Raw genomic sequence first — 17,232 nt, forward strand, 5'->3', positions numbered from 1 at the left:
GAGGCTGCCCCGGGCCCCCCGGGTGGCACCTCCAGCAGCTCGGGCAGAAGTCCGCTTGCGCTTCATCCGTCTGCTCCGCCCGGCTTCCAGTTCTGCCTGCGGGCTCTGGTTACCGAACACCGGTGCATAAAGCATTTCGCCGTTTGGGCACGCGTCAGTGTGTTTTGTGGTGGCGGGGTCGGTGGGAAATGTTAGTGCTCGTGTACCAAAGAGAAACTTTCCCAGCAGAGTACAAGAAGAGGACACAATGCGTCTCATCCATTTTTCAGCAGCTGAGTCAGTGCGTTACACTGCTGTTGACAAAGGTTATCGAGTACTTTTCTGTCAGCTGAGCTGTGGAGATGGTGATCTCGCACTGCAAGCACCTCTGACCACCGCTGCTTCATCCCAAAGAGGGGGCCTGTTTATGCTTGTTCAGGAATAAACAACGACTAGGTGGATTAAACACTGAGACTTGAAACGGAGTCGATGAGGCAGTTTTAAAAACTGCATCGATACTTAAGGTGAAGAGGAAGAACTTGAGTATCTGCAGTACTGGCTCTAAAAGCTTGCTGCTACCGCTAGTGCTCTGGCTTGCCCGCTGGGATCTGTGTATCCCTGCAGGTGCTGTGGTTGGAGGATGCTTTTGGAGCCCTCCAAGAAGCTGTTGTCTCCCTCGCTGAGATAGCGTAGCCTCCAGCAATGGGAGATGGTTAACTCTAAACTGTTCTAACATGAGCGCTGATAGTTGTCTGGCCGCACCGACTGACTGCTTCCTCTTCATCTGAGCTTGCTGCGAATTTTGTTCCAGTTTTAGAATTCATTAACGTGTTTTCTTTGCTGCATGCACTCGCTAGAACTGTACGGTATTCTTAGCTAGGGCAATTAAGATTAAGTTTCATTTAGCCTATTCATTCCTCTGACTGTATTTTTTTTTTTTTATTGTAGGTGACTCAGCCCTTGTATGTATGAGATTTGTCCACACACTGGCTCTTCAGACAGGTTAGCTATATTTTTCTGCCATCAGTTCCATCGTATCTGAAAGAGTTGCTACTTTTACCTTTTATTAAAGTAAAACTGACTTTTGTACAACACTGTGTTATCTCCTGTAGAATATTGATTTTCTTGAACCTGTGGAGAAACAGCTTTTTTGGCATGATTTAAATATCCTCTATGGTATAAGTCAGGCCCTCATAAACTTAGTGCCCATGTAGCATCTCTTGGTATGTAGTGTGACAGTAAGGGCCACGTACTGCTAGTTTTGTAAGCTGCTTTTTCTTGTTGGCTAATTACAAACACAACTTTACAAAGTTTAAAGAAGATGTACTATGTAAATGTTGAAGTGCATAATTGACTTGGAAATTTATCGGTACTGGCTTAACTCTCCTGACTTCTAAGGAGCGTATTGTTAAGATGGCTTGGTGAAATAAAAATGTCGTTTATTGTTGGTGTAGTCACCTGTGAGGAAAAAAAAACTGGCTTCTGGCAGCATGGAGCGTTCCAGTGTGAGCGCCTAGGTCAGCTAGGAAAAACTGATGTGCTCTAAAGTACTCGGCTTTTAAAGTGCTTCAGAAAATGGGTAAGAGAGATCTTCTTGTTAACTTTGGTTTTGGTCAAAGCTGACTGTCCGTGCCACAAGGAGGAGAAAGCAGTGAAAGGGATCTGAGCAATTCTGCAGACGCTGTCTCCAGTGGAGCCGCTGGACAGCAGCTGCCGCCTTCCCGAATACCTTCCAGGAGCAGTGGTGCTGTTCTAGGTGCTCCGCTTGGTGTCTTCCAGTAGTGCTCTCTAGACTTGCAGCTCATTATGCTCTCGCCCCTTTCTCCTCTAGGGAGGGCTTGATGGCTCGGGCAGGCACTAATTCATCCCTAACCTGAAGAGAGAGGGATGAAAGGTCCGAGCTGCCCGGTCAGGCAGCATGCAATGCCTGGCAAGGGAGTGTGGGGGCTGCCTAGCGGGGAGGGAAGTTGCATCACGATGGCTGAGTACGATTGAGAAACTTTGTGATTCAGTCCTCTTCTGCTAGTGTGCCATGTAACAGGCATGGTGCATCAGACAAGCTGTTTTGCTGTGGTCCTAATAAATTATTTTTAAAAAGAAATTTAAAAAAAATCTGTATTGACGTGGAGCCCTCAGATTAATTTTTCGCATTTGCCTCGAGGAGGTAGTATCCTCACTGTCTTCTGTGTGGAGTATAAAACAGTCAACAGGGGACAGATTTTCAGTGGTATGGAGACAAATTCCATTTATTCTGCGGGAATAAAATCCCTTTTTACTGTTAAAGCCAGGTCCAAGTGGGTTGCCCAAGTCATGGAGGAAATCTGTACTAGAAGTGGGAGCTGACATGGAAAGACCAGGTTTTCATCAAGCCTCTTAACCATTGCACCCTTGTTCCTTTTTCTGGCAACCTTCGGATGCTGTTTGCTTTATTTCTGCAAAATACCAACAGTGGATTACTTTGACTTAGCTTGTCCAAGGTCTGTTGTAGGAATTACTGCTTTTGGTGTGAAAAATGTCTAAGTTGAGTGGTACGCTTAAGCATCTTTAACAGCAGGCCAGGGAGACCTGTTTTAACGCTTTCCTTATTAAGTGTCTGTCTGGTATGCACCTGATGGTAGCTGGCATGGAGGGAAGAGGTTTCATTCCTTTAATACCTTGTGAAACAAAGTCCTTAGTTAATTCTTCTAAAACTCTGAGTTTTGGAAATGAGCAAAAAAGGGCTTCCTTAGATTTCATTTTCTCAGCGTAATGTAAAAATGTATGCTTCTGCAGTGTACATTTAGACTCATCTTTTGAATGGCTTAAAAGATTTGCATTGGAGAACTGAGCGTGTATGTAAGTGTATGCTTTTTTGGGCAGGGATAAAGGGGGGTAGATTTAGACTAGATGTAAGGAAGAAATCTTTTATGCTGAGGGTGGTGAAACACTGGCCCAGGTTGCCCAGAGAGGTGGTGGATGCCCCATCCCTGGAAACATTCAAGGTCAGGTTGGACGGGGCTCTGAGCAACCTGATCTAGTTGAAGATGTCCCTGCCCACAGCAGGGGGGTTGGACTAGATGACCTCTAGAGGTCCCTTCCAACCCCAGCTGTTCTATGATTCTGTGATTACCGGTCTCCACAGCATGGCATCTAGCATGGACAAGCCTGCTTTGGGTCTGTAGGCGTGGTATTGCGCAAATTAGTAGGTTTTGTGTTCTTTCAGTGGTGAAAAAAACCCAACATCCTGACTAGTGCTTGGATCTGGGTATGTTTAGCATGGGAGAGTTCGTACAAAACAAATCCTAGTTCAAAAACCCTAATTTCCCAATTAGACATTTAAAAAAATATTTTAAATAACAGTAATGCTAAAGTGTTTCCCTTTCACTGTTACACAATGAGCTAAAAATATTTTTCATTCATAAAAAAAAGCTACTTTGTTAAATAATCTGCTTAGCAGAGAACAAAAGTTCAGTTTGTAGTAAACTGTAGTTGTATTATAGCTTCAAGTCGTCTGACATCTTTATTCCTGATTGAAATAAGACTGTAAACTTTAATCTTTGGTAGCTGAAAGGCAGACTTAAATAAAAAAGGATGGGTGATTCACAGTTACTCTTCAGGAGTTATGGATGTGGTCTACACAAAAATCTGAAGTGCTGTATGTTGCTGCTCCTTTTCTGAAATATGCAACTTCAGCACGGCCTGCCTGGAGCGCTGTGCATGGGTTGGGATTGGGAAGGGGTCTCTGTGGCTGGGGGGGGTGGGGGCTTGCTCTGAAGTGGTGCAGTGTCAATCGTGGTGTTCGTAATCCTGTCAGACCTACCAGAATTAGCTGCATTTTGCATTCATTCTGCATTTTCACTTTTTCATTGTGTATTTTTCCTTTGAAATAATTTAGCCCTTTTTTGTAGTGCTGGTTTATTAGAATTGTGGCATTGCATTGTTCATCTTAAAGCAGCTCTTTGGAAGAGGACCAGGTACTGGAAATGGTAGCAAGTCCATTACTACTTTAGTTGGATTGAGACTTTAAGTGGTATTTAAGACCAAAAGACCATCCTTCAAAATCAAAATGCCTAACTCTTTCTTTTTTAACCTTTATTGAAGTTATGTGATGGTGACATTTTCAGTTTAGAAGGTACATACAGTAACAAAAATGGCAACTCCTTTAGATTTTATTCTAGCTAGATGATGTCAGAATGAAAGGTGATAAATGGCAATGGGTATGAACTCAGAGCTCGTGATCCTTATAAAGGGTAGGAGACAGAACAGCAAAATGAGAAGGCTTTTGAGAAATAGAAAAAGTAGTAAGACCAACTTATATTATGAGCTTTTACTGACTTCGGATGCAAGAAAAAAAATAGATGTTGAGCATGAAAGTAAGTCACATTATGAAGAACATGTATAAAAGATTAGTAGAGGCAGATATTGGAAAGGCCAAAGTGCAAATGGAATTGCAACTAGCAAGAGGCATAAAAGCTAGCAAGGTTCCTGTAGAAGTACGTTAATAGCAGGAGGAAGATTGGAAAATGTCTCTCTTGATTCAGTACGTATTTAGAGAAGGTGCAGAACATTTGAAGTGCTCGGTGCCTGTTTTGCTTGTCTAACATAGTGTCATGCAGGTGCTTAATCTTATGAATACTTGTGATGAGTTAGTATTTTACACTAGGGTGTACTTCCATTAGATGTTCCTGTGTCAGCTGGCCCTGATAAGCTTCACTGTACGATTTTCAAAACAGCTCAAAAAATGCAAAAATATTATCTAGAAATACTCAGAAGTACTAGAAGACTGGCAAAGGACGAGTCTTCCAAGAGGTATAATGGAAGAGAGCTGAGGAAGAGGAGTTCAAGTCTGACAGTTCACTTTATCTCATTTTTTTTCCATCAGTTGAGATTAATAAGCAAACATTCTATTTTCAAGTGCTTGGAAGATAACTACAAGAAGAATAACAGCATGAACTGATTTGTGGGAAACCTAATTGTGTCCAAAGTCTAATACCTTTTTACTGCAGAGCAGAAGGCTTTGTGGCTATGGCAGAAGCAGTGGAGGTCTTGTCTCCTGATTGATCAATTTATTTATTTAATAAGGTTTTCCACATTCTAGTGGCCTGATAAGTAAATGGAGACATGATCCAGGGAAAGTAGTCTAGGAAACGTGCAAAATTGGGTAGATGATCCTATTCAGAGAACAGTAATTACCAATTCAGTGTTGAAATGAGAGGTTATGTTGAAGGGTTCTGTCTTGGGTACGGTTGCCTTTAATGGAAGCATCAGTCAACTGGCTGATTAAATGTGCTTATTAAATTCTCAGGGACTATGTGTTGGGGGACATGATGAGAGTTCAAAATGACCTGGAAAATAGGATGAAATTCAATAGGGACAAATGCAGAGTACTGCACTTAGGCAGGAATTATCAGCTGTGCAAATGCAGGGTGAGGAATAACTGGTTAGGTACTAGAAAAAGGACCTGGGGGTGTACTGGATCACAAGTTGAACATGAGTCAGTGTCATGCTGTTTGCAGAAAAGGCAAATATCTTACTGGGATGTTTAAACGGGAGTATTGCCTGTGAGATGTAAAGTTTAAATCCGTTGGCTTTATTTGCTGTTGGTGTACTCTCAGTGTGCAGACAGCATCTGTTTTGGGTGCCAAAATTCAAGAAGAATTTGGACCACTTGGAAAGAGTTCAGAGGAGAGAAATGCATATGACCAGAGTTCGAGGAAACAACTTCATAAAGATGGAAGAAAATCCGAGTTACTTTGGCAAGAGATGAGGAGGTTAAGGAGAATGTAAGAGATTTCAAGTATTTAAAAGATTTGTAAGAAGGAAATGTTGTTTTCAATGACCATGGTGGGCAGGTTGAAATTGTATTAAGTTTCATGAAGGAAAACACCGATTAAGCTTTTAACTTTCTCACAGTAAAAATGGTACTTTAAGAAGTCTTTTATTGTGGCCATTAAGAACAAGTTCATGTGTTGAGAAAGACTAATATAGTTGGTTTAGGTTGGGGAATAGACTAAACTCGCTATTGATGTCCCTTTCATCTCATTTTATAGGATTCTAGTTTTAGTTTGTGTCAAGATTGGGGCAAGGAGGGGGAAATACTCAGGATTCTTTTTGTCCATCGCTTGGTCATGTCATATGTGAGCTTAGACCTTGCACAGGTTCAAATGGCTAGACTGTGGTGCTGGTATCGGTTTGGAAACATACGGTGTTCTGGATGTTACTCTCTTCTCTGGGATGCTGCCTCTTGCAAATGGAGCAAGTTTTCTTGTGCTGTCGGGATGTTCTAAGCCTCCCTGGTGGAGGTACTGCAGGATGGCAAGAGAGGTGTGTGTGTGTAACTTCAGTGTAGCAGAGCATTGAGGAATCTTCAATAATTTTAGTAGTCTTTGTAGCTTCAGATTACTACTTTGGACTCAGATGGTAATCCTAACGCTTCTGATCCCTACTTAGAAAGGTCCACTTTTGGCTTTGAAGATGTTTTTGAAGTACAGGTATTTTGGTATATTCACCAGTACAGGGAGCCTAAGTGAGGACAGACAGATTTCAAAGTGGTAAGTCCAACTGCACGTCTAGCCATGCTATTTTATTTATCATTTATTTTCATGCACTCTTATAATTGCTTTTGATTGTCTGCAGTAGACTGCATGACAAACAAAGGATCCAACTGTTCCTTCTATTTCAGTGACTGACTTGCAAGATAACTGGAATGTGTGGAAACATTTAAATTAATCCTATGCACTTTGCTGTCATACCATGTCTCCAAATCAGTGAAGAAAAGTACAGTTACACTTTGAACTCTGGCCTTCAGATCTGCCACAGTGTTTAATGTCAACAATAACAAGAGCTTATCTTCTGGAGGATACGTTTAATGCAGTAGTAGATACCAGGAGCTGAAAGTTCAATGATGTAGATAAGGGTTGGCCTCCAACGTGGTGATTGTACAGTGTGTTGGCAGTTACATTGCGTTACCTGCCTGACTTTACCTTCACCCCATAATAGTATTTATTGAACTGTATAACTTTTGGGTACAGATGAACTTCCTGAAAAGTCCTATTACTGTTGAATTGCTAGAGAATTTTTTCTCTAAGCAGAGGGATAGTTTTTCTTACCTCTGTTTCTCAAACAGAGGGACTGTTTTTATCTTAGAGGAGTGGAAGAATCTTAACATATCTGCCATTGTCACTAAAGTTGTGAAGGCTTGATCCAAAGCCCAGTGAATTCAAAGGGTTGTTCCATTGGCTTGAGCAGTCTTTGGCTGAGGGTGCTGCTGACACTATAGCAGTACTTCAGATCTGACAAGCCAGCAAAAAGTTCTTTTCAGACCAACTGGTAATTCAAACAGGAACATAAAGGAGCTGTCAAATGCGCAGTCTTACAGAGTACATTCTTCGGATTAACCCTATCTTCAGTTGGTCCATTGGACGAGGACCACAAGAAAGTTAAGTAGTGTTTCAAGTGAGGGTCTTGACATTACTTTCCTGTATCATAGCCATGCTTTATTGCTAGAGGCAATCTACTGAGCCCTAATACTGGCGGTATTGAAGACCTGTGGTGTGAAAAGGAGTAATGGTTTTGACTGCAGTTTGGACAGCCAGACTTTAAATGCCAACAGTGTATGGATGAAACACAGCTTCTGCCTATTTGTCGTTCTGTACAATTGTACTGCTGTGACAGTTATCTAATGCTTGGGTGATGCCAACCCATGGTGAAGGGCATGTGTCTGGAGCAGAGGCAGATGTAATGTGTCTGAGTGAACAAAAGCACTTGGAAAAACCCTGTTATGCAGTCTCAGTTGGTTGAAAGTGTACTCGGGCTCTTGAATTCCTAAGTTTCATTAGTTCAGCTACAAATCTTATTTTTTGAAATATAAATTGCATTTTCTTATGACCATGTCTTTTCCAGCAGAAATAGCTTTGCTATAGTAATAAACAGGCAAAGATGTAGGAATACACATAATGTTTCACCACACAAATTGTTTGCCTTTTGTAGGGGGAGAGCTCAAGCCAATGGAACAACCCTTTGAATTCACTGGGCTTTGGATCAAGCCTTCACAACTTTAGTGACAATGGCAGATATGTTAAGATTCTTCCACTCCTCTAAGATAAAAACAGTCCCTCTGTTTGAGAAACAGAGGTAAGAAAAACTATCCCTCTGCTTAGAGAAAAATACGTTACGGTCTTGTCAGCTTGAGAGGGTCCTTACTCTGTAGCGTGCAAATGTAGGTATCCTCGTAGCGCTCTTCCCTCTGCCACCCTTTCCTTTATCCAGCAACATCCCTTCCCCAGAGAGACAGCTTTTGTCAGTAGTGAGACCTTTGGCATAATTGCGTTCTGAGCACGCATTATGAAGGATTTTTGTGCCTCAAGGTGGTACTGGTATGCTAGTAGCGTTCATAACACCAGTTCTTAGCCTGTGGTCATTTCAGTAGTGATTATCTGGTGCGTTAAATTGCTGCTGTCTCTTTGCTGGGGACTGCTGGTCCACGTAACTCCACTGGCAGAATAGATCATAGGAGTGTTTTGCTCAGGTTTCAGTGCAAAGTATTTTGAATTTGCGTAGTGGAACAAACATAGAGTGCCTCAGTTTCTTCTGCTTGCTGTTATCGTCCGATGGCATAAATGTCTGGGAAGCAATAGTATATTAAATGCCATAATTGTCTGTCTGACTGAAGTCAGGTAACTCTTGTTATATGTAACATTGATGGATGTGGTAGGAGAACTTACACAGACTGTAGTCAGACAGTAATTGTGCTGGTTGATTAGCTACTGTCAACAGAAGCTGTATCGGGTTGAGAATATTTTGGTGTGCACCCTGAGAAAATGATTTCTGTTGACTTATTGCTAAATTGAAGTAGTTCACCTTTTGTAAAGCTCATTTTCCTTGGAGACTGTAATTTTTGATATTGTGGACATTGAGCTATACTTAGGCAGTTGAGTTTGCTAAGTTCGTGGGGCAGTATTTTGTGGTGAATCAACTGCTCAGTGTTTCACTGTATCCTCCCATCTTATCTTTGCTAGATTCCTGAAGCGTGTGTTTTATATCTATGCTTTCCTCTATCAGGGAACATCCTCATTCCTTGGGTGCTAATTTTTATTTTAGCTAAGTTAATATTTCTTAATTTTGAAAGTGTGGTAGTGTATCTATTAAATACAGCTATGAAAATGGGTGTGATGCCTATAACATCAGCTTGAAAGATAGTAAAAATAGAGTAACTTGTGGCCGATTCCCTTCTTAATGTTCCACAGAAATAAGGGAATGTTCAGAGCTTCAGTCTTTTTTCAAAACCTTTTTGATTGTTTTGCTTTTGTTCAGATAAAGTAGTAGCTTGTGAATTTCCTTTCCTGAGTTCTGTGGCCAAGGAGAAACCAAAGTGCATATTCATACAGCAGGTTGTGATAGTGTTTAAGTTGGGTCTTTCCTAAGTTCTTTTTTCTACCTTGATAAACGAAGGCATTTTTAAAAACTCTGCGAGGTGATTGGTATGTTTGCAGGTAAGATGGGAGTTAAGTTAATGTCTGTCAGAAAGTTGCATGTGTGGGTTTCTAACTGCATTAATCACAGTGGTTTGCTAGGGATCTTGGGTAAAGCCTACTGCATCTGGAATCAGGCTGCTCTGCTGTAGTTTGTGTAAGGAGCACACAAAATTGAGGACTCTGCGGAGCCTCTGCAAGGGGTTCAGTTTATTCTTAATCCCGTTGAAGCTTCAGGGTGAGGTGTCAACTTTGACAGAGCTGCCCTGTGGTCACTTTTATGTAAACTGTGAATGTCCACCCCCTCTTCCTTTGTGTAGAAAGCCAGGGCAAAAAAACATTGCTTACTTTGTCTTTGAAGTGTTTTCAGAGATATTCTGTGCTCTGCCCTTGATCCCTTTACTGTGAGGTTTGAAGTGTAAGATGGGTGGGGATTTGGATGCTGTGGCACCATCTGGAATAGAAGCCTTAGCTTCATCCTGTAAACCAGAAGTCTAGAAAAGACCTGTGCTCATCAGAAATGGCACGTGGGGATAGTCCTCATGGGAACTTCTCATGTTCTAGAGATATTTCAGGGATCTGGGACTTGATGATAAGGAATTTAGTACCTATATAATTGCAAGTTTAATTCCTTGATGACTTATGAAAAGTCATTAAAATGTTTGTTTTAAATCTCTCATCTTGCGAGCTGCCATTGTTTGAATGTTCTTTTATGAAAACGTACTGGGTATGGTAAGCGGAGTCGCAGACTCACGGGATGGTTGAGGTTGCAAGGCCCCTCTGGAGGTCAACTTGTCCAGTCCCCCTGCTCAGGCAGGGCCACCTAGAGCCAGTTGCCCAGAACCACGTCCACATGGAATATATATATATTTTTTTGTAATATACGTAATGTTATTTAATGTTTCTATTCCATAGATGATTTTTTTCTTTTAACGTCGGCACTTAATGTAACCAGCAGGTGCTTCTAGGAACGTGTGACTTCTCTTCCACTTACCTGTAAAGACTGAATATGTATGAGAGAAAACAGACACTTCTGCTCGTGAAAAATAGTTTTTAACCAATCTTTATTAGCTATTTGCATAGTGTATTATTTCCTGATTTATTTGTAGCACTAGTGTATTATTGGCCACGTGCAAATTCTTATGGACGATGAGACATTGTAAGAAAGATATGTAGCAGAACTGTGAAAGATGCTGACAAGGATGATCAGAAGCATGGAATGACCTCTGTAAGGGAAGCTGTTAGTCATTTCTGCATGGAGAAACCTGAAGGGCGGGGGTTAAAACAGTTTATAAAGGAATCACAGGTGACAGGGAGGGAGTAAATAAGGCATGAGTTCACTGCCCCTTCAAATACAACAAGTAGAAGGCTTCTGCTGAAACTAGCAGATGGAGGGTCAAAATAAGGAAAGAAAAAAAAATCCTTCCCCATGAATTCAGGAATTCTTTGCTGCAGGATGTTGGCATGCTTAAAATGTGCCCCAAAATAATTAAAAAATTAAGAAAAATCCACTTAATATTAAATAAGATGATACGGTATTTGGCTGACGAAGCTCTTGAACTGCAAGTCACTGGGACTGGAGAGAGTCTACTGTGTAGTATCATTATACGACTCTACCTGTGATGGCTCCTTGACTGCTGCTCTTCGGGATGCTGGGCTAAGTGCACATTTGATCTGACCTTTCGGGGCTGTTATTTTGTTGCTCTATTAGCCTTCGCCAGGCTTTCTATTCTTCGGTTACTTTCATTCAAAGGGTATAGAGTAAAAGCTCCTCACCCATTTAATGTTTGTGGAGGATCGTGGCAGTCCTTAATGGTGCTCTAGAAAGCTGACCTCTGTTTTCACCTAATATTTATGAAAAAACAAGGCTGATGGGGGAAATCTGAGTGGAGCATCTGGACCAGAGGTATCTGAGAAGAGGCTACTTCAGAATATTTGGCTGGATGGTGGTGCTATTTCTGTTAGTGAGGTCAACGCTTGAGGAAAGAGTGCTCTTTGATACATTTAATGTACTTAAAACACTAAAGTCTTGGTTTTAAGAAAACTAACTTTTCTCCTTATAGCAGAGAAGACGGACACTGCTACATCTTTTGGTACTGTTATTAAAAAGTTTATAGGCTAGGAAAGAAAAAAAAATTTAAAAAAAGTAGCTCAAATGCAGACGTAAATATTGCTCTAGCCATGATACGTTAAAGGAGAATTTCTCCTTTTAGGTAAGTGTGCAGGATAAAAGTTAACTATAAATGGAGTGATAACCAAAAGCTGTTGCTTACTGGAAGACGTGAGTCTGAAGACTAAAAAAAGTCTCAAATGCAGACGTAAATATTGCTCTAGCCATGATACGTTAAAGGAGAATTTCTCCTTTTAGGTAAGTGTGCAGGATAAAAGTTAACTATAAATGGAGTGATAACCAAAAGCTGTTGCTTACTGGAAGACGTGAGTCTGAAGACCTTTATTGACTGTCATCAGTGCTGAGAAGATTGCAGCAGTTGAAGGGAGATGGTGTCAGAGTTTTGCAGAGTCTGTTTCCATTCTACAGAAGATGTCTCCCACTGCTGATGCTATGGAAATCACTCCCAAGAGGTACACAAGCGCTGCAAAGTATCATTTAGACTGAGCTATTTAAGGCAATGATGAAACGTATTGTAGTAGGCTGCTGTGAGTTCATTTGATTTCACGGACTGTAGAAGTCTTTCTCTGAGGGATAACTGTTTACTAAATCGCTAAAGCTCTGCTGGGTTTGTAGGACTGTTCTGAATGACTGGGACATAGTAGCTAGATGGACGTGGGCCAAAGTTTACACTACAGGCAAGGAGGAATAGGGTTAAATGTTAGTCCTGTACATCTGTTCTCTTCTTGTCTTTGTCAAACTTCAGTTCATGGAGATAGTGTAACTTTTCCCCCTCAGTTTTCTCATCTTACCTCATACAGTAGTTCTGAGAGTAAATTAATCACTTTCAGAAGCTAAGCTGTCAGGTTGTATAAATTCCTGTGCATAAGAAAATCGTTTTCTACAGCAGTCTAATCTCTGAATGGAACTTGTTTGCAGATTTTTCTGTTACTTATTTCAGTTACTAGAATTTGATCAAGGCAAATAAATTGTCCTGGTTGGCATCTTCAATTGTGTTAAATTCTTTGATACAACCTTTTAACTTTAATTTTTAGTGGTATATGATATTTGGAGTTTCTGTCGTGCATAGTATTTCTATTGATTGGTGGGTTGGTTGCACACAAGAAGAGCTCTTTCCTTGAAGTGTTTCTGATCTAAGTAAAGTGAATGTGCCACATACTTAAGGCTTTGTATCAATTCATTGACTGTTTTAAAAAATTGTACCTTCAGTAAACATTAGAAAACCCAGGTTTAAGTGCTGAAGTTTAACCTATTTACATGTATAGATCTTCTTATAGAATAAATTTTTAGAAGTGAGTACAGTTTGGTGCTAGTTCCATTAATCTGGAAGATACTCTGTGCGTGCATTTAGCAGTCACGTAGTTGAACTTTAAGAATCTTTAAGTTTTACATCACGACTTCAGGAAAGTGTGAAGAAATACTGCTGCTTTGTCTCAGAATGCAATGAAAGGTACTAAGTCATACTTACGATGGGGGAAAAAAGAAGGACGCTAAAGCAGATTGCTTGCTTATGATGAGTACGACTGGTTCTTGAACTATGCTGTAGTCATAGCTGTATGCCAACTATATGTTCTTTTGAGGAAACAAAAGTTAAATGTCTAAACTTTAGAGGAAAGTTCATCTCTTGTGATTAGTCTGGTTGTGCTTGATGATCTCCTTGTAGGCGAACAGAAATTTGATTCAAATGTTCTTGTGTTAACCTCAAAAATATTTTCCAAGAATTTAGAGGAAGAGGAAAAAAAGTCATTGCCTCCTTTTACTGAGCATCCATACTACAAAAGCAAATATATCCCAGGAAGCAGATACTCTACATTGCACAATAAGGCGGCAGCCACACAGGAAAGGTTGGGCTCTTGGCACAGCCCCTGAGGGGAAATGCTTCCTTGAAAGGACCCATTGTTGCTGGATCTGGGTCTTCAGACTCACAATTCTTCGCTAGAATACTTGCAGTTCTCTTGGTGCTGGGATGGGGCATCTTTGCCATCTCCATTATCTGACCATAATAGTCTTGGTTATTTAATCAAATAGAAGGACTGAGTAAAGTTCAGGCCCCATGCGAGAAAGGAACGTCTTTTTGGAAACAGCTTCCGTGCTCAGCTATTGAAAACTCACGCTGGGTGTAATGGCGCCATGCCTTACCCAAAGTATCTGAAACAGTTTAACTTTCTCATCCAAGAATAAATAAAACATTTCATTGTCCCTGTTGTCAGAGTCTGTGAATTCTAACCCAAATGTCTAGTATACTCTTCCAAGAGAGGAAAGAAACAATAAGCATCTAAAATAAATGTATGCTTTATTGGATTCCTTAACTGTGGAACAGACCTTCTTTCCTTCATGGCAGCGAGGTAGGAGATCCAGAAATCTAAAAAGGAAACAAGGAAAGACTGTATTTCTGTGTGCCTGAGAGTGGGAACAAGCTTTGGGCAGGTTTGACTTTTGGCGCTTGATTTATCAGTTGAAAATTTTCATTAATGTGAATAGGTGCTGCTTGAAGTAAGATAAATGAGATGCCGGGAAGGTTAGGTGGTGAAATGCTTGACTAGTTGTCCTTGATATGAATGACGGCTTTCCTAAATTCTCTTCTAACATGTCTTCAACTTGTGCCTGTGCTGTTACATTAATAGCAAATTTTTAAGTAGTCTGAATATAACGATCTGAAGACCAGTTAGAAAGTAAGTTTTGAGTATAGTATTGGCTATAGTACTTTGTTATTATGATGAATTGCGATACTGAGTTTATTGTTACATGTAGAATTATCTTTCCTTAATGTAGCATGTATTCTACTATAAACATTGCAATTGCTATTGCAGCCTGCAAAAAGTATACTCCACAAAGAATACACTCTACAAATGTAAATACAATTTTGGTTTGGTGATTGTTGGATACAATGGTATTCCTTAAGCCTAAACACAGAAACAAAAGCTTGTATTATAACAGAAAGCCCAAGATGGGAAGTGATAAAATAGGTATTGAGTGGAGGGCTTTGTTAAAATTTAGCTCGTGTACTTGTAAAATTTCCATGTATTCATTAAACTATTATGTCATTCTTATTGTTAGAGCTTGGTTAGTTGACTAAAGTGTTAAGCTTTGTTTGTAGTACAAATTATAACCTTAACTTCCTTCAAAATATAGCTGGAGGATTTTTGATCTTCCATAGTTCTTTTAGCTTGTAGGTCTTATCCAAACATTTATTGTACATTATGTGGATAGCTTCGTATTTAAGGGTTCAGCTGCAAGCTGGTGGAGAACCGAAAATCGCAATGATGTCCATTCATGTAAGGTGCATTTCTCAGATTGAAGGTGCCTCTCGAGGAGAGTATCTTTTACGTTTGTAGCCTGGACTACAAACTACATAAATATTAATATGTTAAAATAATACTAAAAGCGTTACAAATAAATTTAAATTAACACACGTGAGCTCATCCCTAGTGTATGTTGTGATATCACAAATGTGATAACCTTTGTTTTTTATGGTCATAAAAATGTGATATCCCCAGACTATTGGCTAAGTCGTATATCAGGTACAAAGTGATCTGTTTCAGTTCTGAAGTGATCTTTGAGTGACATGGCTTTCACGTTTCGGGGGCAGGCAAAGACAGGGTCTCGTGCATGGTGTCAGGCTTGCCAGGTGGCACGAGAAACCTCTAGCATTGTGCTGCAGCTCAGATACATGGATCCCTCTGAGTCTGGGGTGTAGCGTAATCCCATCTGCCCCAAATCATGGCTGTGGTCCTAAGATACTAAGTGGAAGTTGTTACTGCAACAGCAGTGCACGTCAGAGATGCAAAAACGCTGAGTGCAAGCACGCCTATGTTCAGAAGCTCCTTGAAGACTGTGAGAATCCATAAAAAGGAACTTTGGAAACTGTTTCCTCTGAGGAGATACCAAGACTAGTGAGTGAGGGATGATGAATCCTGATAACAGACTGTTTGGAGAGAAGATGTCATAATGCAGATTTTAGCAGGGCATTCTTACAGCCTTTAAAATCAACTCCTAGCTTTTGTAATTGCAAGTCTGTTTAAAAATGGTCCTTTTTTAATTTTCAGTGGCTGCAGGTTCTGCCAATCTTTTCAAAAGCAGCCAGTGGAGAAATTTTAGGAAATAGTATGTTATTTTTACGGATGCTGAAATAGGATCTCTTAGGTAAAGGAGGAGGACTGGAAGGTAAATACAGGACTTATGTCCAAGACACTGTGGGCAGAAGCTTTGTCTTTAGCTCTTGAAAGCTTGAAATGTTCTGTTCAAGTTTGCTTTTTTTTTTTGTGATTGATCTTTAAAGTGTGCAGCATGTTATATGATACGGTTTGAGAAGAATGTGCCCCTAAATATTTTTTTATCTTTAATTTTTCTGATCCTTACATCTTCTTAGCCTTGTGCCCTTGTCCATTTATTTATTGGTACAGCGCATTTTAAATTAAGTCAGCGTTTTAAATTCAGCTTCTCAGGTATTGTATGTGGAACTCATTGGCAGTTGGCATGGGCAGGAGCTGCAAGCTCAAGTAGTAATAGCTGATAAGACTTTTCCTTCTATTTTTATAGCTCCACTTAACAGTGTGCTTTTTCTAGAGTATGGTGTCTTAAGCTATACCTAGAACTTCTTTCCTCGGCTGCTGGCAATTCTGACATCAGATTAAATATTACACATGCATTGAAAGCAATGTATTGAATGCAAATCTTGGGTCAAGAACAGATTTTTTTTTTTTCTCCTGCTGAGAAATGTTTCCGTGGTCTGGGGGAAAGAGTTCTTAATTTTTCTGGAATAATTTTGAAGAAGCATTTTCGTTGTTTTTTTTACTGCTAGTAGCTGGATAAGAGGTACTTTTTTTTTTATATGCGTATGGACACATTATAATGTTCAAATTTTGAAATACCCTTCAGTATTCAGAGCAACTTTTGGCATTTGGCCTGAGGCACGAGTGCAGAACTGTCTTCCAAAGCACCACTTGGATGTGCCAAGTGCTCCTGTGCAGCACCTGACACGCAGCCCTTGTAGGGCGATGCGGAAAGCTGGCTTCCATGGAAGGGCAAAAGCACGCACTTTTCCTCTGTCAGTCACTTCGTAAAATTAACTGCCATCCTCTTCTGCTAGTGGTCAGCTATAGCCCAGGCTGCGTTTTCATCTTTCCTAAGAAATTGAATGTATTTTGAAACTGAACGTATTCTCAGAAGATACATTCATACCTCTCCCTGGCCTGTTACTGCTCTTCTAGTTTGAGTACTTCTTCACTTTTTAATTCCATAACTGCCAGTATGGCAGAGATTGAGCATTAGTTGGTGGTTTGCATATGCAAAGCAGTGGCTTACCTCCTGTAGGACTGTTGCATGAATGCCAAAAACTTTTACCGTAACGCGTGGGGAAAAAATGGACTCAGTTTGGTACCTGCTCTGAATGTGTGGGAATCGCACGTTACTGGAACAAGAATAAGCCCTGGTGGTAAACATTGCCTTTGTAAGGTCTGTTACCTTGCTAGGTTGATTCCTTCTCATGATAAAGGGTTGGAAGTATGGCTCTAAAATGCAGAAACGTCTAATTTCTGAGTGACTGAAAATAATGTTTGGCTTTCTAGTTTCAAAACGAAACAGGGTTTTTCTGTGTTTTGACAGCTAGTCAGGATACAGTTGAAGATGATGTCTGTCTGCTATGCAACAGCCACTATCGGCAGGGGGGGAAGG

General features: G+C 40.4%; 1 protein-coding gene and 1 long non-coding RNA gene across 2 annotated transcripts in view; both read left to right on the forward strand.

Annotated features, from left to right (window-relative positions):
* The first annotated feature begins 931 nt into the window (after positions 1-931).
* The window catches only part of ATP13A3 (ATPase 13A3), a 63,076-nt gene continuing 46,775 nt past the window's right edge, over positions 932-17,232 (forward strand). Inside the window, exon 1 of the mRNA XM_009282342.2 lies at positions 932-981. Coding sequence (XP_009280617.1) covers positions 944-981 — 38 coding nt within the window. The 5' untranslated portion in view covers positions 932-943. The remainder of the gene's footprint in view (positions 982-17,232) is intronic.
* LOC109279546 overlaps positions 11,304-17,232 on the forward strand; it is a 9,564-nt gene continuing 3,635 nt past the window's right edge. The window contains exons 1-2 of the long non-coding RNA XR_002086231.1: positions 11,304-11,314; positions 11,928-11,930. This is a non-coding gene — a long non-coding RNA (uncharacterized LOC109279546). The remainder of the gene's footprint in view (positions 11,315-11,927; positions 11,931-17,232) is intronic.

Source organism: Aptenodytes forsteri, unplaced genomic scaffold, assembly GCF_000699145.1.
Source record: "Aptenodytes forsteri isolate BGI_AS27 unplaced genomic scaffold, ASM69914v1 Scaffold404, whole genome shotgun sequence".
Lineage (NCBI taxonomy): Eukaryota > Metazoa > Chordata > Aves > Sphenisciformes > Spheniscidae > Aptenodytes > Aptenodytes forsteri.